Source organism: Pristis pectinata, chromosome 14 (genome assembly GCF_009764475.1).
Source record: "Pristis pectinata isolate sPriPec2 chromosome 14, sPriPec2.1.pri, whole genome shotgun sequence".
Taxonomy (NCBI): Eukaryota; Metazoa; Chordata; class Chondrichthyes; order Rhinopristiformes; family Pristidae; genus Pristis; species Pristis pectinata.
Window position 1 is genome coordinate 35,638,283 of NC_067418.1, and position 27,883 is coordinate 35,666,165.

Genomic DNA, 27,883 nt, shown 5'->3' on the forward strand with positions numbered 1-27,883 from the left:
GTCTAGAACTAGGGTTCATTGATTAAAGAATAGTGGGTTTGCCTTTTAGGACAAAGTTGAGGAGAAAGTTCTTCATAAAGAAGGTTGTGTATCTTTGATGTGCAGCTCGAGGGCTATGAAGGAGCAGTTGAATAAGTATATTCAAGAGTGAAATTGATACATATTTAGGCACTGCAGGACAGAGGGATGAAGCAGGAAACATAAGAATTAGAAGAATTTAGTCAGGTATTCATTTGGCACATTTTCCTTTCCACATTTTGGTTACCTGATTTAACCCACAGAAGTGAAAATTGTAGATTTAATTCAACCCAATTAATATAGTGTGCAATTGAACTCAACAGCCAGAAAGTCATAGATCCCAACTCCAGTCTGAACACAGCTGAAGTGATGCTGATTGAGTTGGAAGAGGAAGAACAACCAATAATGTGACTCAAGACCACTGCCCTGAATATTCTGGAAAAAGTACATGTGTGCATGACAAGGCAAGGAGTGAAATTAGAATTGTTGAAGAGCTTGTCAATATTCACTATCCAAGCCTGCACATGAACTATAAACATCTGGGTATAACAGCATCCACAGAATTATATTCAACAAGGATAATGCAAATAAGTAGAAGCATAGTACTGGGGGAAGAGAGTAATGTAAGTAGTTAAATAAGAGCACCAATTTGGTTTATATAATTTATTAACAGACATTAGGCTGCAACATTAGTCTCAGGTAGAGTTGGAGTGAAATTGGTCTTTGCCTATAAACAAACAACAGCCTACCATTCTTTAGTATTGTCAATGAACAATTTCACTCCAATATTTTTAATGTCAAAATTAAGCACTTTACAATGAAAGCAAAGACAAAACCAGGATACACAAATCAAATGTACAAATGGAAGACAAATCCCATTTGAATAATAAAATTCAGTTTACTCATTACATGCACCAGGGTAACACCAACAGCATATCCATGCTCAGTTTGGTAACACTATACTTGTGAATTGGCCAATGGCATCATAGGATAGGCAAAACAGATCAACAAATCATGAAATGGTCCATTATGAAAAGTTTTGTGTCCCATTGTAAAGCAATCAATACAACAGCAATTATTGCATGGTAGTTATTTACAGCAATGCTCTGTATACAGATTCAACAATTACAAAATTGGAACGTTTTAATAGAAATAGCTTTAAAATAGGATTACAATCTTATGCCACATTCATACAAAAATCAATGTGCAGTCCAAAATGAGGAGAGTGGCATATAATAAGATACAACAGATCTCAATTATCTGTCTGAGAGAGTCAGTACCCTGCACTCTCTGAAAGTAAAACTAGGATTCTCCAGATCATTACTATAGAACAGAAAACCCCACTTTTAGCTATTGCAAAGACCCAACAGCAATCAGTCCTGTGCTGTCCCTGCAGCTAGATTCACGTTCACTTAGAATTCTGCTTAATCATGCTTAAAAACTCTACACAACCATTAAAGTGAGGAATAGCAATCAGTTTCTCAAATTTGTTTTTAACTTCAGGAATTTATTGAAGTCCTACATTCTCAATCATTTCCAATATGAATGAAGTCCACAAAGCAGCTACAATTATTTACTTCCTTTTGTTTCTGTTTCTTAAAAGGTTTACAATTTTACCATGTATGGAGAGCTTCAGTTTAACCTAAGAGCTCTTCAAAGAATATGCAGCTAGAAAGGACAGCTTTCATTCCACTTGGTACTGCTGAACAGATGTCTTACATACAAATGTTCCTTACTGGCCAAATAACTCCTTTAAACATTCATGGAACTTATGCTTTAAACACAATTCATGTCTATAATGTAATATTTAATACTCAGGGCTTAGCTCCCTTTAACATGCGTTTATCTACTCAGTTTTTTTAAGAAAGGAAAAGGCAAAAGAAGACCATTCAGCAGTTGAGACTTGTCCCTCTAATGTTGCAGCTGAACCAGCCTAGCATCCAACTGCAATTAATACTCTGTCAGCACCTTTACAATCAAGTTCTTTGTGCTTCCCTTTTTTGAAACAAGATATGTCATAAATTTACTCAGTTAATAAATAAAACATTTTTATAATGAAGCTTTCTAATGCCCTACAGAATGTCTGTGGCCAATATATGTTACTTCAAATCAGAAATATCACATGACAAAGTGAACATAAAAAATGAAAAACTGATTTGACAATGGTCTGGCAACAATAAAACATGGGTTAAATTTCTCTCCCCATCTACTCCAAGTTCCTGACTTTAGCTGTACTATTATATAGGGACGTTGTACAATGCACAAGAAAAATTAAAGAAGATTATGTGTTTACACATCATGTAAATCATTTTATGGCACAAACCAGGCCAGAGTCTAGAAAATATAAATAAAACTTTATCCACAAAATAAAGTAATGAGGACAAAGAGATTGTGCAGAGATTTGAAGCACTTTAGCACTCAGGTGGCCCAGTTAGCAGCCTTACAATGGGAAATACCCCGAACCCCACAACTAGAATGTCTCAAATGGACCACAAGTCATCAATGATCATACAAACATATAATTTCAACCAAGCAAGCAGCTAACACCATAACTGACCTCTGCTTACTCTTGGATAGAAAGAGAATAAATATCAGGCAGATACCCCATACCTAAATGCTGCCTGATAACCACTATTGCAAGTTTGCTTGTGGATGTAGAGTAGGAATAGCACTAGGCTGAGTTATGAAAGTCTGCTAGCATTTGGCTTCTGGTCTCATGAGTGATACAGAATAGCGACTTGAGCAAAATACAGAAAAGATGCTGGTGCTAATAGAACCATTGCCATTGTGAAATATTACCTTTCAAAGATAAATGGGAAAAATTGGAGATGGAATACATTTCAGGAATGCTACAACAACAACTGACTTTATGGACTGTCTATCCCAAAAACTAATACTGACTGGACACAGGTGTGGAGCCCTTGGTGTGAAGAAAATCTGTTTAATAGGTGATGAAATAGGAATATTAATAGTTTACAGAATGGTTCAAAGCCAGACTTAAGAAGCTGTTAGACAATAGGGCAGTTATTGAGAATTTGATCCTTAAACAAAAATGGAGATGAAGACTCACCCCATTATGTCCACAAATAAGTGTAATGCATCATTCACATGGAAAGGTAGAAAGCTCTACAAAAATACTTGTGTTTTACTTGTTTCAAACAAACATCATTAAAAATATTTGATATGCACACAGCTGCCAACTTACCTACCATAAATGCCTGTAATCAAAGCAACCTTGAAAACATGCCATTCAACCTTCTAGCTAATCAGCATCACTAGCGACAGGAGGTACAAAACAGTTATCATTTTGCCTTTAGCATGCCCCTCAGCTCTGAAAACATCCAGTCAATGTGCTCTCAGATCAGACCACATCACTTGAGTTTTTTTTTATGGACACCTCAAGGCCTGTGCACTCAATAGGTGATCCCAAGGAAAATGGATCAAGGACACTAGGGTACCCGCAATCTAGAACTGTAATGCATGTTAACAGATAGAGGTCTGTTGTGTCCATAGAAAGGGGTGCAGATAATTAAAGGGCAGTGCAACATAACGGATCTCTGGCCCCTTTTCCTCCCTGTTTTGTGTTAAAGAAACATCAATTCTTCAGCAAAAGATCAAGAGAAAAATCACCTCTACACCAAAGTTTTGCTTGCGTTTCTATCAAATATTTCTCCTTTGATTACGTCTAATACTGCCCTATATACAATAAACTATTTCTTAATAGATTATTGTGTACAGAGGAACTGGATTAAAAATATCACAGGAATATCATAGTTCAGGCACTTAATGTGTCCATGTCAAATTTCTCTGTCTACTATTTTGACAATGGATACTAATTAATGGGTTAACACTAATTCACAAGTTTCAAAGGAATTTTATGTGATATTAAGGGGAATGGGACTGATGGGATTGCTCAGCATGGACCTAATGGCAATAAAAGTTTTTAAAAAGTAGAGTAGGATAGTGATCAGACTGTAGAAGTCAAGAATTTTATCCAAAAAAAAAGTGAAACCCTTTCACTGCAATACACAGGTTTTAATGATGGTCAACAGGTACAATCGGCCATAATGCCTTTCAGAGAGAGAAGTCACTTGGGGTTCCTGTGCCAAATCCATATCCAATATTTTCTGTTGTAATATGTTATGTAGGTGCTGGGTGAGGGCAGACCAGTCTTGATTGTATGGTCTCAGCGACTCTGTAGCTGCTTACTTGCATACATCCAAAATGGAAAAATAATGAAGGGCAGCCAAGGCCCAGTAACTTGTCTTCAGCAAAATGCTCCATCCCCCAGGAAAGAAATGAGAAAATTAAGTATTCATGAAATAAAAACTGTTGTTTTCATTCTGGTTCCCAATAAATTCTTGATAAATGATATGAATTAGAAAAAAGATTACAATTTAAATTTGTTTCCCAAGTTTAGATTAAATGCTTAAACAAAGGCCAACACCAATCCATGAAAAAAAATCTGCATATATGAAGCACTTTTTCAACATTACAGAAATTCAAAATGCAGCAGATGGAATTATAAATGCCTTCAAGTGTAATGATTTCCCCCACCAAGAAAGGATTTCACCATTTAATCTTTTTTGGTGGTGTTCACAGAGAGAGTGATATGTTGGGCCAAAACTCCAAGAGCACTCCAATACTTTGGAATGGGATTATAACATATAAATGGGCAAGAATGATCTCATTTTAGCATTTCAATGAAAGGACAACATCTAGAAAAAAACAGCACCTACTCACCAAAATGTCAGGCCAAGAACATATGAACTAGTTTCTTGAAGGATTTGAAATGACAACTTTCTGACAAAGTCAACTGAACTTCCAAATGAATCACAATGACAAATTCTCACATGCAGAACCAAACACAATTTAAGCAAAATATCTACAAGTTTCATGAATGAAAAATGCCACGAGAAAGGATGCTATATCCACTTGATATTCCAGCTGTATGAATATTTCATCAACACCCCATTCTCAAAGAGTATCTCCTTTGACGTCAGACAATCTTTATCAGTACAAAAGTTGCTAGAGCTGAAATTGAGACAGGAGAGAATCATTCCCTTTTACTTTGAATAAATTATATCTGAGTTAACTTTGATATATGGAGAGATGAATATGCCAGACAACAGGAAATTGTTCCCTTTAACCCGGAATACACTGCACAAGTACCAGCATTAACATGTACACTTACCATTCATGTTCTGATTGATCCATTAGTCTTTGCTTATACTGTACATATTATGTATATTAGGTCACTCCAAAGCTACAACTTAACTAACTAGATTTTCAATTGCAGTTTCATTAGTTCAGTGCATAAATAACATCTATTGCAAAGTACTACTGACAGGGATCACAAACTCCTGAAATATATGCAAAACACAATCTCATCCACAATCAGCATTCTCATAGCTACCTGTGATTCAGCAATAATATAACTTCCTTTCTGAACCTCAATCAATTCAACAGACACAAAACATATAGCTGTAAAGCAATTCAAAGCATCATTTGTCCTGAATTAATCCAAAAATCAATTTTTGGTGATCCGAGTCAACTAATTTAAACTAAAAGCAGAAAGGGAGATATAACCAGTCTCACTAAGTTTAAATTGGAAAGGGGTGAAGAAAAGATGATAAAATGTTAGGAACTTGAAATATTAAGTTAGTTATTAGTGCTCTCTGAAGTGAAAAAAGCTGCTGTATGCATGCATGGTCGGTTTCTTCACTAGCATCTGAATGTTAACTTAAAAGTCAACACTAAAAAGATCTTACATTTCATATTTTAAAATTCACAATATATTCCTGCCCCTCTCTCATAACCATGGACATTTTGCAAGAAAGTGGTTGCTGCATAACAAGAGATACTTGACATTGAGCCTCTAGCCTTTCTTAATTGTAACCTGTTATATTTACCCATGGTACAGTAATACTGCAGTCAATGGTCCTTTGACCTTCCTCTCTTCTTCATTTTCAGTTCCACCCTATACTCTTAACCTTCTCACATATCTTTTGTTCAGATCAAAATTCATCTGACTTTAACACATTCTTCACAATGGGCTCAATGGTGTGGAACTTCTCACATCCCTCCATATTTCCCTGTTATCAGCATTAAAAAAAACTGTAACATTCACTTATTTTGTCTTTATTGCTGCTCTTTTTAAACTAGGTAATACCCTGCACTAGTTCTTCACCTAGGTTTGTATGTTATGTTCAAAGAATATGTTAGAACGGTCTTACTTTGTCTATTCTAAATCTTAAACACTTGATTTGTGGCATGTACTCCACTTGCTAGAGACAATTTTGTATACTGTGTTACATTATGAACATAAAAACATTTTTATAAACAATTCTCTGTTCATATTAATAAATAGCCCCTCAGTATTTAGTCAAATAGATTGTGCTTCCTTAGTGTATTTATGACAATGTACTCAGTGGTAAGGGAAAGAACAAAATCACTTTAACCAGTATATTGTAACATGCAATATGCTTTTTGTACATGAAGCTTCATTATCATCTCAAAGTCTCTTCTCTAACACCACTGGAGACAAACTTGCAAGAGTTAGTACTTCGCCCTAGCTTTACATAGTTAGAATATTCATTCCTATCACAACCTCTGTTGGAAGGATTTTTCAGAAGCTCAAGTAGACATGGCATAAAGGTTTTACATATCCACCATTACAGTTTGCTGAAAAGCAGGGCACAACACTGAGATGTAATTAAAATTACTATTTTTCACCATCTGTGGCATGCACCTCACCAAAATTGTTGGTTAGAGTAAGTCAGCCTTTATGGTTATGATTCCATTCGAAAAACTTAAAGATTACAGTGTTATTGGTTAACCCTAAACATTCATAATTTTAAAAATCAATCATGTTATCCAAAGATTATCTATCCCTGACAGCTCAACTGATAAAAGCAAGTGAATGGCAAAGCAAGGAAGTTTCAAAGTTTGATCTCTGATCTGTTCTAAGTGATTTTAATTAAAGCATGTTGATCAGTAGGTACAGGAGACAGTTGCACACAGCTGATTTTGTGGTGTAAGAACAGTAGGCAATTACATACTATATGGTGTTGTACAGGAAATGGTTATACAAACATGCAGTGTTCTCTGTAACAATAACTGTCTCTATACTGACAAGATATTCTCATGACTGTATATGTTGAAATCTTCAGTAAGCAGTCTTACCTACATTTTAACATTCTTGTCAGTAACACTGTTAGGCGATAAACATTCTCAGGTGATGCTGAAAACAGTCCCCAAATTAAATAAGAAAAACACTGAGTGACTTATTGTGAGAGAAAATAAATTAATATTAAGGAAAGCTGTGCTCTGATGAAACTTATTAAAAGGGAAGCTAAATCCAGTAGTCCTGATGAAGGGTCTCAACCCGAAACATCAACTGTTTCTTTCCCTCCATAGACGCTGCCTGACCTACTGAGTTCCTCCAGCATTTTGGGTGTGTTGCTAAGTCCAGTAGCAGTATTTTGTTGGTTCAAAGCATCTCCCTCACCAACCCTTATTATATAATTAAAAAAAAGATCTGACATTTCAGAGTTCCCTACCAGCAGAAACAAGAGAAAACTGGCTTAAAACAGGTTATTTGAGAAAGAACTCCCACTGGATATTTCTTTATCTTGAATGTATTCATTTAGAAACCTTGGTAAATTCGTAGTCCTAGGCGTGCAAATTGCACATGTGCTTGTACAAAAAAATAAATACAATAAAGGAATGTATACTGAGAAAGTGGCCTTCAGTTTCTGGTGTTTCTGCTTACTATGCAAGAACAATCTACAGAGTTTAAACTCTGTCAGAAAGTTAAGTCCAAATGACCTTTGAAATTAGCAGTTTGCTTATTTTGTTAAGTGAAAAGCTATGCTGTACAAATCATTAAGGTTCAGGTTCAATTGTCAACCACTCCCAAATTACTATAAGTGTTCCAAAGTTCCCGGGTGCTTCTTGTTGGAAAGAGCAAAGGGAGGAAATGGAAGGCTCCTTTTCCTGATCGGTATTCAGTAAGCCCTGTTGGAAATTGAGCATGTCTAGACAATGGGTGAGGGCAGGACTGAGCCACCACAGTTATGTAATCTTCCATCACCCAATGTATCAGCCAACACTTCACTACATTAGCTTATACTGTATATGGTTATATGATGAGATACCAGATGGCATCCTTCAAACCAAATCCCACCTTGTCTCACCACCTTCAAGATGGGGGAGGGTAGAAGAGAAAATCACAGGAGAAACAGAACATAACATAATGATGTACTTTCAAAATAAACTGTGCACTGAAGAGATGTTGTTACATTTTCATTAAGAGTTTAAATTCTGTGGAAAGTTGCATAGTAAAACCAAAGCATTGGAATTATTTTCAGAATAAATAATGGGGAGTCTCACCCATTGGCCAACACATCCCAATCAGGGATACTCTTTCCTCAATTGTCTGCCCATCTGTCCACATTATCAGCACTTACTCAGTAAATTACAACAACAAACAGACATATATGTATAAAATAGCACCACAGTGCAATGCATAAAAAGAACAGATGTTATTCTCTGCACCACAGAACAGCAAAGGGTAGGTTTTTTCCAATCCACAACGCTGAAAAGATGATGTTTACTTAAGAGTAAAAGATTGAAATGCACCTTATTTTGTAAGGGAGAGATTCCTTCTGTTGGATGCTCCAAATGTTTTCCAGAATATGAAGCATGCTTGCACAGAAGAGCATCACAGCAAAAGGTACACCATTTTAAAAAATTGTGCAAGCCACAGCACAGGAGGAAGATATTCGGCCATCAAAATTGTGCCAGCTATTCAACTGGAGTTGTCTACTGTAATCCTGTTCCTCTAATCTTTCCCTGAAGCAGTGATTTTATTTCTTTTTAAACAAGAGGTAGGTACTGTATAATATAATCAAAGCAAGAGTAGTCTCCTGGACTAGTTTGATTGCTTTAAGAGGTCTGAAGAGAATTTTCTGCATTTTTTTCTCCCCAAGTGGCCTGGACTTTTATGCTTTTGATCTCTCCGAGATTACATAGATTCCAGATGGACTGGGGAACAGATCTATTATAATGCGCAAACTATCACATTTGTGTGGGATAAACTGAATGGACTTGATCTTTTTCTATTTGTTAGTTTTCGTATCCTTGAATGTATCCTTTTCATTTATATTCTTCACTTTCAAATCTATCCAATTCCATCCAAATGCTGGTTTAATCTCTTCTCAAAACATACATAAATTCACAGATATTGGTTATAAAGCTTCCAAATTTTGAAAGAGCATTTAGAAATGTTGTTAGGAGGCTAAGTTTGAGATTAACTTGACAGTCACAAAATTCAGTTTTTTCCTATCTTGAGACCTGCTCGCTTGCTCTCCTTCTCCCACTCTGATTCTAGGGATGATAACAGAAATGAATATGGACAACTTCTATCAAGTTATTGATGGGCAGAGAACTCACTGCACAAAACTGCAGCAGGAGAAAGACCATCTCATCAGGGGTCACCCACCTAAGCTGGCATTAGCCACAGTCCTTACACCCTCCTGACTGAAGACTGCTTCATGGAGGTAACAACGAGCTAACACAGAAGCAAACCGATGAAAATAAATCATGTGGCTCTAAATCAGATTCACACCATAGTTTTTCCAGGTTTCTGTGTCCCACTGGAACTCAGCAATACTTTCTTGTTATTGTGCAAGGGGAGATTGTCCATCAGTTCATTTTTCTGGTGTTTCTATCATTATCATCCTTGCATTCCACTGCTGACAGAGCAATGAGCATCTGGGCAGCATAGTAAGTTGCCATGATGATGGCCCGGGAGTAAGGCACAGGGAAGCAGAACTTATTGACTGCAATGGTGAGGTCAGACACCATGAAAAGCATGGCTCCAAGGCAGGCACATAGTTTGGTCCACGTCCAGAGGTCGTTGAAGAGTTGCACCCCTGCAATGGCACGCCAGCCCATGAATCCGATCAGAGCGATGTAAACTGCCACCAGGTAGGTGAAGGGACCAGAAAGGTACGGGTACAGCAACCAGTAAGAGAGTCCACAGATAATCACCACCCCACAACCAGGCTCAGGGTTCATGGGCCTCATTCCAAAGGCTGAGGAGTAGAGAACGTGCGTGATGGCAAACATTAGCAGGCCTGAGGAGTCAGCAAGAAAAACATAAATAAAAGGCTTTCAGTTTAAACCTGTACAAATTAAAATACAATAAAAAGTTCAAGTTTCCAAAATTAGGAGTTGAGAAAGAAGATATAATAAAGCAATCTAAAATGGCTCTGCTGCTAAATAAATTTCCTGGACTCAGCCAAAACCATATTGATCAGAATGATTCTGTTCTGCTTAGAGTTAAGTGATCCTACTTGAGAAGACAACTGGTTTTAATCACTTACAAATTAGAGAAAGAAAAATAAATCAGGAGGGTACCCAGTCCAATAAACCCCACTGGGCAAGTGTGTGTCTGTAGACAATGGAGACAGACCGGGACTGTATTTACCTCTGATAACCTCAGACGCAGAATATCCAAACATTGCCCATAGTCACAATAAATACAACAAGCATCTGAATGAGGTAGCAAGAGGCTCTCAACAAGCTCAAAATCATCCACAGGGATTGTAGGATTTGAGGGAGCATGCAACAAAAACAATCTGCTTTGTACAGCTTTTGAGTTATTTAAAAATGTAAAGAGCTGTATACAGTAAATTTCCATCAATCCAACACACTTATAACTACGAAGATGCCAGACTAGAAGATTGTCAAGACTATTGGATATTATTCCCATTACTACCTGAACACACTTTTAATTCACTACTTTAAGATGCTACACAGTAGAATAATATTTCCTAATGAACCTGGTAAATTTAAAGAGACTGCAGGAAATAGAATCAATTGAGTTTAAAGGGAGTGTGGAAAAGCGAATCAGGGCACGATGAGTTTAAAGGGAGCATGGGAACTGGGACCCAGATGAGTTTATAGGGAGCACAGAAACCAGGGACCCCAAGAGTGAAAAGGAGTGCGGGAACCAGAGCCTCCATTAGTGAAAGGAAGTGTGGGAACCAGGGCCTCGTTGTGTCAGAGGGAGGGTGGGAACAGGGCCCAAGGTGAATTTAAAGGGAGCGCAGAAACCGAGATCCCGGTGAGTTTAAATGGAGTGCAAGACCTGGGACCCCAGCGAGTTTAAAGGGAGCACAGAAAACGGAGCCCTGCTGAGTTTAAAGGAGGCGCATGGATATGGATCCAGGTGAGTGAGAGTGAGAGTGAGAGTGAAAGTGAGAGTGGAAACCAGATCCAGATATGTCAGAGGAAGCTTGGGAATTAAGGCACCAGTGTGTCAGGAGCCTGGGAATCCGCAAGCAGTGAGTCAAGTGCCAAACCATTAGGATTTCCAAATAGTCAAATAATGGATAATCAGGGTTCTACTGTATTAGCAATTATGGAGCTTAAAAGGTCTTCATTGGAAAATGCAAAGGAGCTGATCAGCCTTTTACCTCCAACTCATAAAAACTTAAGAAATTTGCTGTAGAACAGCAAACAGGAGAAGAAAATTAGTAGGCTTTTTAATACCCACACTATCAGTGCAGACACTGAGATCTCCTAAGATGTGCACACGTACACTGGGATTCACTGGTATTTAAAGCAACCTTTGGGCGCTCCCTGAAAACTAACATCAGTAGTACATACCCACTGGAATCTTATGCCATTTATACCACTGTGATATAACCCCGTCAACCAACACTACCTAGGATTTCAAACCACAATCACTGGGATCTCCCACAAGCAACAAACTGAATCTCAAGCTGTCAGAAGCTCCACTCCCACCCCTCACACTCAAATTAGGATCTCACACTGCCAGTAGTCAGACATTGGGAACTCACTCCATTCGTACACACTCTCTAAGATCTCACACCACCTGCTTACTAGGATCACACACAATAGTACTAGCACTGGAGTCTCACACCATTGGTGTGCAGACACTGAAGCGCTTCCATTAAAAGAGCAAAAAGGAATAAATTTTAATTTTTCATACATGCAACCAATGCAGCACTGCTTAAAACATGTTTGTGGAGGCACTCACCGTGAACAAAGTATCCTTGTTCCTGCCAGATAAGAAATGCATCCCCCAAAGCAGAAAATATCAGGCCTGCCAAGATCTTTCTTGCACTGGGATGTGTTCCTAGAAAGTTGATTCCATGAGCCAGCAAGAACACCCAGAGACAGAAGATAGGTAGACACTTGATCAATGCACTGAACCATGACGGACTAGAGGTTGGCAGCCAGAGGACAAAATATACACAGGTAGCTTTAAAGAAAGGTACCAATTTAGGCCCCTCACTTTTAACCTACAAATGGAGTAAAAAAAAGAGAAAAATACAATGAGTCACTGTACTGATACCAGAATTTCTGTACACTTACCCGATATAACAGATTTTTAAAATTAAATTCCATTTTTCTGGCAAACTTTCTGGATCTTCTCTATCTTATTGATATTATTATAGTTATTATTGATGAATTTCATGTATTATTGAACTGTAAAGTACTTGCAAATTAATAAACACACTCACTTCCTTTCAGATATCACACTGAGTTAACAATGTTCCTCAGGTTCACGTGACAGTGGAACTACTCAACTCTATCACTCTTTCTCCACAAACTCCCCAAAACTTTAAAAATCCAAACTAATCATTCCTTCCTGATTTATTAAGGACATTTTTATGCCCTTCTGCCTCTGGCAGGGAGCAATGGGAAATGATAACCAAATCTAGAGCACACTCTGCCGATGTTTTTCCAATCATTAATTAAATCAGGAAGTTCTGCACAGCACAACCTGAATTTCTGATATGTGCTCCTGGTAGGCAAAGCTTCTTGTCAGAGAAAATTCTTAAGACCAATTTTAATTTGTGGTGTGTGGGGATTAGAGGGGAAGGGGGGGGGGGGGGGGAGGGAGAAGGCAAAAGAATCAAGCTTGATAAACAATATTTTAACTCTCAAGCCACACGATTTACTGCCTGAACCTGCTAAAATCAAAGCTAACACACAAGAGATTCTGGACAGCAGAGACTGTGGGAATAGTACTTGGCAAGAAGGTAAGTGGGATTCAGATGTGATTTGGATTAGCAGAACTGTGTTCCAAGGCTGGAACCACCAAGTAGAGCTGTTTGCTATCCATAGTTCTCTTACCACTACATCAAAGAAACATGAAGTCAGCCAAATTTCAATGCCTCACCATTTTCCAGTGAGCATAAAACCAATCTCCTGGCTCATACATGAAGAATGGGCATCTGGGACTTGGTACCAGCCTGATTCCTCACACTTATGCAACAGTACCTCAGACAAGATTAGCAGCTATAGGATTAGAGAGGAAAAAATACATGCTCTCCATGATGCTTGATTAGAAGCTGGAATCGATTAATATTACCGTAGCCTGACACACAACTGTGACATAAAAACAGAAAATTCTGAAATATTCAGCTGGGCTGACGAGGATCTTTGGCCTAAAATGTTAGCTCTGTTTTTTATTCCCCGCAGATGCTGCTGGGCCTGCTGATTGTCTCCAGCATTTTCTGTTTTTATTTTGGATATCCAGAATTGGCAGTTTTTTTTTTATTTTCCTGCAACTGTGTGGATTTAATTAACATTTTGAGAGCAGTACTGCTCCACACAAATCTTTGCTTCTAGGGGTATCACATTGTCCTTCAACAAGAAATTGCTGACTGCTCACTATGCATATCTACTAAGGTTAACAAACAGGAAACACAGGCCTGCTGATTATGGACTATTTGTGCATGTCTGAAGTTTCACTGCTCGTTTGAGGGAAAGTCATGTGCTAGTATCTACGTGAATAACAACACTACAAGATTAATTCCTCTAGGACAGTACTGTCAGCAAACAGTTTCACAGCATATCCAAAAAGTGGCTTGGACTACTGCAGGCTTATGGTTCTCTCTCTTCACTTGGAGAATCATTGCGATACCTGAACCTGACTCACATTCAGTATTAATTTTGTACAGGCTAAGTTATTGGCAGACAATGCCAATGCTGGTGTCCATTTCTTTTGTTGTAATTCAATATCCCCTATCACATACTTCCACTGTCTGTCCCATGTGATGTTTGCTTTTCTCCAGTTAAGAAAAAAACAATTAAGAGCCTTTTTGAAATTCATTTTCTCTCATTTTCTATTACTCACTGATGAGATTGAATTTTTCAGCTATTGCTAGTTCATTCTAATTTATTCCTGCATGAATTTTTTTGCATTGTAATCAAGAAGCAAGTTTACAAAATGTACTGAAGTTCCTGTCCATTGGCCTCAATACCCCTTCTCTTTCCCCTCCCCTGCCCTCTTGATCTGCCCATCACCCACACATTCCCCCCTCTGGTTCCCCTCCTCACCCCCTTTATTCCATTGTCCACTGTCCTCTCCTATCAGATTCTATCTTCTTCAGCCCTTTGTCACTACCACCTATCACCACCCAGCTTCTTAAATCATTTCCACTCCCCCCCACCTGCATTCACCTATCACCCGGCAGCTCTCGCTCCCCCCCTCCCCCCACTCTTTTGTATTGGTTATCTCCCCTCTTTCTTTGCAGTCCTGAAGGAGGGTCTCGACCCGAAACATCGACTATCCATTTCCCTCCATAGATGCTGCCTGACCCGCTGAGTTCCTCCAGCATTTTGTGCTTGCCCACCTGTTGCACTGCGCTTGCATATTTTGAGTTCTAGTCTACCAGATTTAAGCTGATTCTTTGCAGTGCATGCCAAGGAAAATGAGAAGGAAACATTAACATTTTAAGAAAGCTTGTTGGAAAGATAAGAGAAAGAAAATGTGTTAGGAAGTCTAATTATGAGGGCATTCAACAGGGGATGATTTTAACAACGCTTTCTCTGAGCCACGTGGTGAGAAGTCAATTCCTTTCATTTGAATCTCAGAATGAAAATGAGCATGACATTATACCTATTGGACATCTGTAGAATCCCTGTTATTTTAGGTCCGTGACTATTATTTCCATACAAGCTGTGTTGCTCATATAAAGAGAAGTTGACAATGGCAAACACTACAATTACCAGCCATTGGCTGCTCTCCTGATAATTACATCATTGTATCTTTCCTTTCTTTTCTACCACAAATATTTGAGTAACACCCCAGGTTTGGTATATCACAGTTAGGTACAGCGTAAAGTTCTCACTGTCACCCAGTCAAGCACTCCGAGGTAAAGTATAGCAATGGCAAGTGCTTCTGCCATACAAATCAGAGGAAAGCTCTAATCTTTTTGTCTCATAAGGACTTAGCCCCGACCTCACATGACCATACCCTCCTCAAGTCTGGCAATGTTATAGCTTCTTTCAACAAAGCAAGATGGTATCACAATTTAAGCTAAAGCTAATACACAATGAAGGAATGAGAGGCCTATATGAATTTATTATAGTATCTACATCCAGAAAGAAACCTTATATTCAGTTGGTTGAGGCATAATTCGGACCCAAAAACACGAAAGACCAGTGGTTAAACCAGAGTATAAATAAAGTCAAGAAAAAATAGACCCATCCCACAGGATGCTGCACTGAAAATAGGATAGGACAGTTATAAATCACCTAATAGCAGTTCTTCAAGCATGAAAAGTTCTTCCCTACAATCCACAAAGTACTCATAGATTTAACCTATCATATTTTTCTTGGCTTTAAAGGTAAACCTCAGTGGAATGTGTGGACTGATGACACAGCACAGAGTCTGGGGCAAACTTTTGCACCCATGCTTCCTGATAACATTCACCACCAGCTGACATGACAGGAGTATGGGTCATCCTTCACTTTTAGATCAAAGATTTAAGTGGTTTGGGGAAAATAGAATCATACTATAAATATACATTTTAAAAATCATTTCTCACAGACATCTCGTCTCACCATCCACATCCAACTCCCCCATCCTTCCAACAACCTTGCCCTCACCCAACTTCTACAAAGGCTTCAATGACAGTATGGGGGCACACCACTCAGAAAAAGGGTTACATATGAGCCATGTTGAGTGTGTCTTCATGGTTAGCTTCCAAGCAAGGAACAAGATACATTACCACTGCCTGATTTTGGAATGATGCGCACTGGAGAAATAATACATTTCAAAAACATACAATTCCAGCAAAGTGAATTCCATCACAATCCTGACATGATGTATAGGTGATGGAAATGCTCTGCAGAGTGAACAGGTGACTGGCATGTCACAGCATTCTCAACCTCTGACTTGTTCTTGTTGTCACAGTATTTACTTGCCCAGTCCAGATGTTACTAGCTAATGGAGACCCCCAAAATTCTCGATGATGGGAAACTCCTTGATGGTAATGTGGCTGAATATCAAAGAGGTGCAGTTAGACACTCATGTTGGAGATGGTCATTGTCTGGCAGGTGTGGTACAAATGGCACTTGACATCCCAAATGTATATACAAATCTTGCTGCATTATCTGTAATTGTTTGAAGAATTGCAAATTGAATCAAAAACTTTGCAATTATCAGCTAATATGATGAAAGGTAAATCAAAGGGTTGCAGAAAATGGTTGGGCTGTGACACTGCTTTGAGAAATGTCTGTAGTAAGGTCCTATAAAAACTGATGATATAAGACTAATTGGATCTAGTAATGTATGGGCGTAAAAAGAGTGAGCACAGAATCAGATTTATTATAATGACTTAGATGACGTGAAATTTGTTGATTTGCAGCAGCAGTACATTTCAAACACATAAAATTACTATAAATTATGAAAATAAACAAATCATGGGTTCGTGGAATGTTCAGAAATCTGATAGCGGAGGGGAAGAAGCTGTTTCTGAATCACTGAGTGTGGGTTTTCCGAAGAGATAATCAATCAATTGTTATGGACATGTTTCTTTTGCATTACAAAAGAAGTGTTTGGGAACAAGTTTAAGGTAATCCTGCAAGGGACTGTGGACAGAATGGATCAGACGTGGGAGTTGGCTGTTTCAAAGGAACACCAGGGTCAATGCATTCAGAATCAGAGTTAAGGAAAGATTCCTATGAGTTCAAGCTACGGTTGAATTAAAACTATGTAAGACTATTATATAAATTATATGGTGTTATATGAGTATAAAGATTATACCAGCCCATGGTATTTTGTTGTAGTATTTTATCTTATATGATTCCTTTGTAGCTTCTTGCAATTTTTATATAATATTGACCATAGTGTATTCTTAATTTTAATAAACTTTTACAATAGAACTTCGGTTATGCTGCTCTTGACTAGTTTTACTCCACCTAGATGAACTCAGGCCAAACTCGGATAATAGGCATAAGGGAGAAATACTACGTTTCTACTCACGTACTGGGTTCCACAATCATTGAGGACTAAAATATTCCTAGAGCCACCTTATCTTTAGCTGTGTAACTATCTACTTCCATTCACCACTAATTACTCAGCTTTGTCTTCACAACACTGCTTTTGCTGTTTAGTACCAGTTTAATTTTTGTTTCAGATTATTTAAATTCCCCAGCTGCTGTGGCGAGATTTACAAAATGTCCCCTATTATTAATCTATGTCTCCTGATAATTAATCTGGGGATCTGGATTAGTATTCCGTCTATTTAACTATCATGCTTCCATTCCACACCGTAAGGCAAAATGAAGTTTTATTATAATTTTCTGTAGCTTATCTGGGGTTGCTTAATATTAACACTGTGCCAGTAAAAAAAAAGGTATTCCATTCTTCAACACTGGCATTGACTCTTTGTTGAGTACAAACTCATCATAAAAAGGCTCAACCTAACCAACAAAGGACATTCCAAGAAACTAGATATTTTGTTTTAGAATGACTTCCTATTTTGCATTAATTCTTTATAACTGTAATTATATGGAAATGTATACTTTTAAACATTTCAAAATGTTACATATAATAAATTTTGATTTCAATGCAATAAAAATGCAGGGAAGTTACACCTGCAGATCAAATGTTTTTTTGACTGCAAAGCCGCCTGACAGGAACTTGCAAATTGCCCCTCCTCTGAACTACTATCGCAATGAATTCCTTCCTGCTGCACATAAATCAGGGGATGGCAAACAGCAGCCATTCCCTGAATCTGTTGATGAAATTCAAACACTATAGACACTGGAAATCTGAACTATAAACAAAAAGTACTGGAAACACTCAGCAGGTCAGGCAGCATGTGTGTAAAGAGAAACAGGGTTAATGTTTCGGGTCAAAGACCCAACATCAGAACTGGGAAAGAGAGGAAAAAGCTTACTTTTAAGTTGCACAGTTTGGGGAAACCGACAGTAGGGTGGGGGGGGGGGGGGGGGGGGGGTAGTGAGAAAATAGGACAAAAAGGAGATCTCTGGTAGACTGAGACCAGGATTGCCATGGTAATAAACTTGATGAACCTGCCTGGTTGATACAAAGTTTGTGAGAGAATTTTTTAAAAAAAAACATGTAAAAGTTTTGAAATACAGATCAGGCAGTGTCAGTTGGAAAAGGAAAAACAGATTTAACTTCACAGCTTTTACATGCCAACTTTTTTTTGCTTTCTCTCTCACAAACTACTATCAATCACTTGGCTTCATCAACAGCTTATCACAATAGCAACTCTGGTTTCACTCTACCAGAGATATTGCCTTTGCTTGATTCCTTCCTCCTCCATCTCTCTGTAACATAAAACTAAGTTGTTTTTCCCTCGCTTTCCCAATTCTGATGGAGAGTCTTTGACCTTAAATGCTTCTCTGTACCCATGCCTTACCTGCTGAATGTTTCCAGCATTTTCTGTATTTATTACCCGAATTTGTTGTTGAGAGATATATAAGCAACTTGGAAATTACTAACTTTACAGTGTGATGGTTACAAAAGGGTCTGAATGCTCCTGCAATCCAGTTTCTAAGCCAAATTAAGATTGTGGACAATGAATTTAACTCTACTTAAGATCTGGACACTCATCTGAAGTACTTCCATTTATATTAACTTGTATGATACTGGGTCAGAATGACAGGAAAGTATCAAGTTCAGATGGGACAAATGGCCTACTCCTACTCCTTATGGTCTTATGTTCTTGTGTAAAATCTTCGTTGACGTACAGTTGTTAAATGGCTGTCAAGTAAGTATGTTTCCCACTAGCTCTTAAAGCACTTGTCTCCTTTCCTGAAGTTCCATTTGTGTGAAAATTGGTATTCAATTCATTTTTTTTTTAAATCCCAACAGAAAAAAGTCCAAAAAGCAAAAAAAAAGCTGATGCTGGAAATATGAAATAAGAGAAAATGCTAGAAAAATTCAGCAAGCAGGCATATGGTGTTTGATCTGTTGAGTATTTCCAAAAGACAATAGTCATCCTCAGAAGTCAAAGGGCTCATAAACTTTCTTTTTTTTTCCCTACTCATTTTGGGATGTGCCCTCACTTGTAAGGCCAGCAAATATTGTCCATCCCAGTTACCCTAAGGTGATGGCAGACATTCTTCTTGAACTTCTAAAATGTATGCACTATCCTAAGATGCTGTCAGCTCCAGTTCCAGTAAACATGATTAAGAATGGTGTGTGACTCACATGGCAGTGTGAAGGTTTTCCAATTAACTTTCAGCCCTTGTTTTTCTAGATGAAGAAGATCAGTGCTTGTGGAAAATACTGCTGAAAACCCCTTGGTAAGTTGCTACAGTATATTTTGCAGGTAGCAAAACTGAAGCCACAACAGTGGTTGAGGGATGGATATTTAAGCAAGTGCATAATGCTAAATAGGCAGGCTAATTTGTCCTGATATCAGGCCTCTAGATCGCTGTAGATATCTATAACCAGGATATTCTCCTGCAGTATTGTTCTGGAGATGAGCTAACTGAACGCCAACAAGCACCCGCCATCTTCTTTTGTGTCAGTTATGACTCCAGCAACCAGAAAGGTTTCACCCAATTGCTTTTGATTTCAAATTTACTAGACCTCCCTGGTACCATACTTGATTGATTGCTATTTTGATATCAAAGGCACTCACTTTCACCTTACCAATGGAAATTAAACCGTGCCCATATTTGGACCAAGGTTGGTAATTGGCCAGGTTGGATTTATTTTGCTTTAGGAACAAAAAAAAAGTTGTCATGGTAAGCTTGACAAGCTGGCATACAGCACTGTGTATATAGTAGAAACTGATGCATCAAAGATGGAGAGATGGATATCAAGACACCATAAAACAAACCAGTCTATGTATTGAGATTCCTTGTTACTGCAGAACTCATTCAAGTGAACAACAAACTTTTCAACACATCATTAACCTAGATGAAGAGGCACTGAGGTTTCACAATGTGAATTACTTGTCACAGAGGATTCAATCCCTCCAGTGCACTTGTAGCCATATTATGCTCTGTCTGACCCCACCAAGATTCTGGCTTTTCACAACATCACCCCACCCCATTCCTCACAAGATGTTGAAAGGGAAACATAGTGATGGCAATACCACTAAAGCCAGGAGGACTCGACTACTTATGCCATGTAAATCCTGTAGAAAATTTAGGTTAAAAGTCTTTACTCAACAGAAGCAAGAATATGGATTCTGTTAGAACAAGAGATTTAGAGAAACTGTATAGGTGCACACAAGGGAAGACTGGATAAGCATAACTAGACAAAAGATATACTGATGAAATCGAATAAGTAGGTGATAGAAGTGGCTCATTGGAACATATATGTCAGAATAGATTAGTAATATCCAAAATAGCCTGTTTCTGTGCTTTTGCCTCAATATTACACGATGTCTGATTGAATGCAACTTCTCAGTTGAAGCCTGTAAGTTGTTCACATCCTTCTATAGGCCAGTATGAGATGTAACATTATTAAAGAAATCATGAATAAGGTTACACACATATGTCAGAATGGATTCGTTATATCCAAAAAGCCTGTTTCTGTGTTGTATTCTGGGGTTTTGATGACTTGCCACAACTGTCTTCAATTTCAGCAAATGGAAGGATTTTTTCCTTTCATTCTTGTTAATCCCAGTTTTGTTTGAGCTCCTGGGCCCCATACTCAGCCAAATGCTGTCCCTCTTTTCATATACTGCTGTTTAAACACAACACTTATCCAATGAAGTGGAAAAATTCCAAGGTATGTCTTGTCCACAAAAAACAGAGCACATTCAATTCAATTAATTTATTATCAGCCAGCTCTAAATTATCAACTGAGTGATGTAAGATAATGCTATTTTGAGACATTTACTCACCAAATGCTTGCTAACCAATGCTTCATCTGAGTTTCACCAGGATCACTCATCTGCAGATCTCACTAAAGACTTAAACCAAACGTAGACAAAGAGATGTATTTCAGTGGTCAAGTGAGTGACCGCTGTTGCCATCAACAAAGCACTTAACCAGTATACAAGCATCAGGAGGAAACTTTCTAATAGCTTAAATCATACCTAACAAAATAGAAGATGATATGGTTATTCTGAGGACACTCATCCCAGCCCCCATGTCACTGCTGCAGGAGTTCCTCATGATTATCTCCTAGGTCGAACAACCTTCAAATGTATCATCAATGATCTTTCCTCCATCACAGGGTCAGAAGTAAGGATGCTTGTGATTGACAATCTGAGAATATTTTGTCCTTGCCAAATCAATTCAGGATGCCTTCAACCAGCCAATATAAACAGCCTGTATATTTTCACAAGACAAGCACCATCAGACATCCAGGGAGTAATGACATTCAAGCAAAAAGGAAGCAACAGACAGAACAACACTCACCCTCTGCTCGTCACACCACAACAGCTAAGTACCTAATGCCATGTAGGAGTATCCTCAAAATAAAGTCAAATACACCACTTACAGCGTGAGAATATCTTTAGTGCAGCAGTTCAAGGCAGAAGCTCAACACCACCTTCTCAAGTATAATTAGAGACAGACAACAAATACTAGTCCAGCAGTAACACCCAGATCTAGTAAATGATTAAAAAATAACAGTACTTCTATGATATTTAGTTTCAAATACACCACTTACAGCGTGAGAATATCTTTAGTGCAGCAGTTCAAGGCAGAAGCTCAACACCACCTTCTCAAGTATAATTAGAGACAGACAACAAATACTAGTCCAGCAGTAACACCCAGATCTAGTAAATGATTAAAAAATAACAGTACTTCTATGATATTTAGTTTGGATAAATAAGTCTGTGACAAAATCATTTTGGTAGAATCAGAACTGAATGTCACTGAACAAGTTACTGGTTGGTGAGTGTTACAAGTTTTAATGATCTAGGTCAGCAATTTTTATAGATGTACCATAGGATGCATCCTATCTGGATGCATCACAGCTTGGTTTGGCAACCACACTGCCCAAGACCACAAGAAATTGCAGAGAGTTGTGGACATAGCTCAGTTATCACAAAAACCAGCCTGCCCTCCAGTGACTCTGTCTTCACTTCCTGCTGCCTCAGGAAAGCAACCAACATAATCAAAGACCCATCCCACTCTGGTCATCCTCTCATATGATAAAGATGAACTCTTGACCTCCCAATCTACATCGTCGTGGCCCTTGCACGTTATTTGTCTGCCTGCACTGCACTTTCTATGTAACAGTAATTGTAACAATATATTCTGGATTCTGTTATTGCCTTTCCCTTTGTACCACCTAGATGTACCTATTATTTGGAATGCTTTGTATGGATGGCATGCAAAACAAAGTTTTTCACTATATTTGGTACATGTGACATTAATAATAAACTAGACTATGGACCACCCACCCCAGTCATTCTCTTCTCCTGCCTTCCATCAGGCAAAAGATACAAAAGCTTGAGAACACATACCACTAGGCTCAAAGACAGCTTTTTCTGTTGCCCTGTTGCAGACTCTTGAATGAACCTCTTATATGCTAAAAGAGAACTCTTGATCTCTTAAATAATCTCGTTGTGGCTCTTGCACCTTCTTGTCTGCCTGCACTGCACTTTCTCTGTAAACTGTATCACTATATTTTGCATTCCATTTTTCCTTTTTGCACTCCCTTAATGTATAGAATGATCTGTCTGGATGGCACGCAAACAAAAACTTTTCGCTGTATCTTGGTACATGTGACAATAATAAACCAATTACCAATGCCATTTTGGAGACATGAGACTGCAACAATTAGGTGAGGATTGAAGTGAGGCACTTTGCACCCCTTTGATGTCTACTGAGTCGATATATTCTAAATGTAAACTGCACCTCCTGGTACAATGAAGTTGTATCATTGCATTATTATTTTCTTGCCTGTATAAAATTACAGGAATGAAACTTCTGGTTTACTAAGGTAACTGTAATCTGAGTAAGTGTATGACAGCTGGCACTGTTTCTGTCAGCAACAATCAATGAAGTCACTGGCCATTAAATGTACTAGATGGAAAAATGCTATAATTTTAACTCTACTTTGTCGTGGGAAAATGACATGAACAGTTCTTTAGACAATTATACTCTACATCATTCATAGGACATAGATTTTTATAAAAATTAATACTAAATAAAAAAGAAAATGTTTATTTCAGCAGGTCAGCCAATTTCTGTGGAAGTAGAGTTAATGCTTCAGCATCTTTCCACAGATGTCTTTCCACAGATGCTGCCTGATTTGCTGAGTACTTCTATTGTTTATTATTTTCATTTCATATTTGCAGCATATACTATATTTTACTTTTCTTAACACCCTTCTACCTCAGTAGAAGAAAGTGAAATATCTAGATGTTTGCTGGGTGTCATTCCATAACCTTTCTCTGATGCTGTGAATATAATTGTAAAAGTTCAAAAGGTAAATATGGGATTTTGATAATAAACACAATAAACAGTCGTGGAACATTAAAATACCAGACTATTAATAAAAAACCATCAATTCAATGTTTTGTATAGCATTTTTAAAGAGTACTATATTGATGGATATTTTTCAAAAAGCTTTTGAGTCCGACTCCCATTCTGGATAGCCTTGTTGCAGAATGTGTATTCTCATACCATAAAATTTAGTTGTTGCCATTGAAATTGTTCCAAAGTCACGAGTCACATGGGTGTTGCCTGTTCAATGACAGATTTCGCCTTGCTTGATGATGACACTGAGATATCTGAAGTTGAAAATATATCTTCTCCAACAGTAAAATCCCTCTCCTTGAATAGCACATTATCACTAACTAAATAGTATGCCAATCTGTGATAAAGGATGGAGGGAGGCAGTTCATTAATTAGAACTTCTGAAAACAAATGTCAACAATATCCTGATCCTTCCCCCACCTTTTTAAAGATCCTGATCTTTCTCCCATTATCGAGATTTAGGTATTAACAGCACATAGTGTATTTAAATTACCCTAGAGAAGAGTATTGGCAGGAAAAGTTGGGGGGGGGGGGTGGGGGCAGGGGACGGGTGATTGGTGGATGCAGGGTTGGAATTGGCTGGGAGTTAAAGGATAAGCAGGAGAAATGGGATTAATGGAGATGGGTGCTTGAAGGTCAGCATTGATACTTAGGGGCCTGTTTCGGTGCCATATGATTCTATGACATACAATGTATAGTGCTGGGGAGTCAGATCAGATCCAATCCTGGATTTAGACCAGTGATGACGAAGGAATGATGATATATTTCCACATCTGGATGGTGTGTGAGTTGGAGTAAACCTGCAAAATACTGGTGTTCTCATGCACCTTGTCCTTCTTAGCAGAAAAAGTCATGCAATTGTGAGGTGTATCAGAGTAGCACAAGCCAGTAACTGCAAAAAATTTTGTGGATGGTATACACTGCAGCCAATGGTGGAGGGAAATAAATTTTTTAGGGTGGTCGATGGGATACCAATCAAACAGGCTATTTTATGCTGGATGGTGTCAAGCTTCTTGAGTATTGATGTACTGCAACCATCCAGGCAGGTGGAGTGTATTCCATCATGCCCCCAAGTTGTGCCTAAATGAAGATGGAAATACTTTGAGATGTCAATAGACAACTCACTTGTTCAAGGATACTCAGCCTCTGATCTGCTCTTGTAGCCACTGTGTTTATATGGCGGTTCCTGTCGAGTTTCTAGTCAATAATGACCCTAGGATGTTGATAGTGGGGGGGCTTGATAATGTCATTGAATGTCAAGGGTAGGAAGTTAAAGAGTCCCTTTTATTGGAGATGATAATTGCCTGGCACTTGCAGAAATGTTACTTGTCCTCTCTCAGTCCATGCCTAAATGTTATCTAGATCTTGCTGCTGGCAGGTGTCAACTGTTTCATTTGCTGAGGAGTTGTGAATAGAATCTAATATTGCACAATCATCACATTTTTAGATATGGCTAATCTTACTCCCACACTTCTTATTGAACCTGGCGTTACAGTAATCATGAGAAATATACCAGACATGAGGTTACAGACTGTGTCCTATACACTTTTGCAGCTGCTAATGGCCCATAGTGCCTCATATCCATTGAGCAAAACTACTGCACCAAAAAAAAGGGTATCCTGGTGTGAAGATGGGAATTTGTTTCTACAAGGAGTGGTCATATCTACCAATGCAGTCACAGATGCATCTAACACATGTAGACCAGTGAGGTCGAGATCAACCTTTAGGAGAGGAGACAAAAGATGGGCAGATAGAGCCAGGAAAGGGAAAGGGGAGACAAAGTGGAAGGGAGCATTGAGACAGGGCTTGTATCCTTCTTGTTGATTCACTCAACTTCTTGTTGCAAATCCAATCTAGCAATATTCAAGACTTGGCAACCTCAGTCAGATCTGGTGCTACCAAAGCCACCTTGGACATGGATATCAAAGTTGGCTGCCTCAATGACTTTCTGTGTCCTTGCTATCTGCAGTACTTCTTCCAAGTTGTTGTTCAACATGAAGAATGGGTAGGTGGTAATCAGGAAAGGTTTCCTGCCCATATGTGACCTGATGCCATGGGACTACATGGGAAGCCTGGATTGAATGTTGAAGACTCTCAGGGACTCCTTCCCTCCCACCTGTATATCATTGTGCTGCCTATTCTGCTGGGTCTGTCCTCCTAGTGAAACAGGCCAAGATGTTGGAGTCTAGTACAGTGTATGCAAGGTATGATTCCATAAGAACATCAATGTCAAGCTGGTCCATCCTGTTGCATTCTTTCTCTGTTTCAGTGCAGCAGCTATTGTACAACTGAATGGCTTTCTGGGTCATTTCAGGTGGCATTTAAGAGGCAACCATGTTGCAGGTTCTAGAGTCACATACAAACCAAACCTGGTAAGGATGGCAGATTTCCTGCCGTGAAGGACATTTGTGAACCATAGAACACTACAGCACAGAAAACAGGCTATTTGGCCCTTCTAGTCTGTGCCGAAACTTTATTCCACTAGTCCCATTGACCTGCACTCGGTCCATAACCCTCCAGACCTCTCCCCTCCATATATCCATCCAATTTATTCTTAAAACTTAAGAGTGAGCTCACATTTACCACGTCAGATGGCAGCTCGGTCCACACTCCCACCACTCTGAGTGAAGAAGTTCCCCCTAACATTCCCCTTTCACCCTAAAGCCATGTCCTCTCGTACTTATCTCTCCTAATTAAGTCGAAGGAGCCTACTCGCATTTACTCTGTCTATACCCCCCATCATTTTGTAAACCTCTATCAAATCTCCCCTCATTCTTCTATGCTCCAAGGAATAAAGTCCTAACCTGTTCAATCTTTCCCTGTAACTCAACTCCTGAAGACCCAGCAACATTCTAGTAACTCTTCTCTGCAGTCTTTCAACCTTACTGATAGCTTTCCTATAGTTAGGTGACCAGAACTGCACATAGTAAGAAGCAAATAAGGTTTTTTTTTGTGGTCATCACTAGTAATGACGTTGTTTACATATATGCCAGGTTATTAACCTGATTTCAATTCCACAAATGCCATAGTGGATTTGAACTCAGGTCTCAGGATTGACGTCCAAGCCTCTGGTTACTAGAAAAGTGGAAAAAGCTGAAATAAAACCAGAAAATGTTCCAAATGCTCAGGAAACGTGGAGACAGGACTAGTTAACGCTTCAGATCAGTGACCGGAGCTGATGAAAGGTCATCGACGTGAAACTTTAATCGTTTCTCTCCCCGCAGATGCTGCCTGACCCACTGAGTATTTCCAGCATTTCTGTTTTAACCTCTGGTTTATTTGTCTGGCAAGTTGACCACTGCGCCATTTTCTCCATTTTAACTAGCTTTTTCTCCATCCTTTCTACCCGCAATTACTCCTGTCCAATAGCATCTGCAGTCAGCGAACCACGCATGCATCTGTTTCTGTCACATGACAACTCTTGTCAGAATAAAACGAATGCAAAAACAAAAGAAAAATATACAAGACGGTGAACAAAAGAGCTTTCACCACCTGCTTTCACGGCAAGGCAATATGCAAAAGAACCTGTCGTGCGAACTTGATCGGCGGCCCACAACAGATGTAATAAGTGCACAGCCAGAAATAACATCCGTAACCAAAGCTTCACTCAGTGGGGGTTGGAGCTAGATAAAAGTTAGACAAAAATTGAAGCTTCTGGTAGCTTTGCCGGATCGGACGGAGAAGATGCAAAGCGACAGAATGAACGGCGTGAGTTCTGCCCCAAACGTCAGCAGCGGCTCAAAGGTAAACAAAGTGCGGACAGGGCGAGTGATGAGGGCCCATCCCCAGACCCAGATTCAGACCCTCCCGGGGCCGCGCTCACCACGGTAACCGGCGACACCATCCTCCTCTCCTGCCTGCTCGCCTCCTCTTCCTTCCCCCCCAGATCCGCTCTGATCCCCTTTCCCGTTCCAACTCCCGAACGGATGGCGACGCCTTGCTCCGGGCTCCGCTACCAGACCCAGGGTGCCTGCCGTGCCCAGTGCGATCCAGTCCGGCTCTCGCTCTTCGGTCCCCCGTCCCCCTTCTGGTTCCTTTGCTTGTTTCTCTCAGACTCCCTGACGTCACCAGCGGGTTGGGGGTGGGCTCCTGGGGGGTCACG

General features: G+C 39.1%; 1 protein-coding gene across 1 annotated transcript; it reads right to left on the reverse strand.

Moving 5' to 3' along the window:
* Positions 1 to 676: 676 nt before the first annotated feature.
* Positions 677 to 27,832, reverse strand: tmem86a (transmembrane protein 86A). Its single transcript, XM_052029516.1, has 3 exons — positions 27,605 to 27,832; positions 12,092 to 12,356; positions 677 to 10,160 (listed from the first exon to the last, which is right to left on the reverse strand). The coding sequence occupies exons 1-3, from the start codon at positions 27,623 to 27,625 to the stop codon at positions 9,727 to 9,729; spliced, it is 720 nt and encodes a 239-aa protein (XP_051885476.1). The 5' UTR covers positions 27,626 to 27,832; the 3' UTR covers positions 677 to 9,726.
* Positions 27,833 to 27,883: the final 51 nt, after the last annotated feature.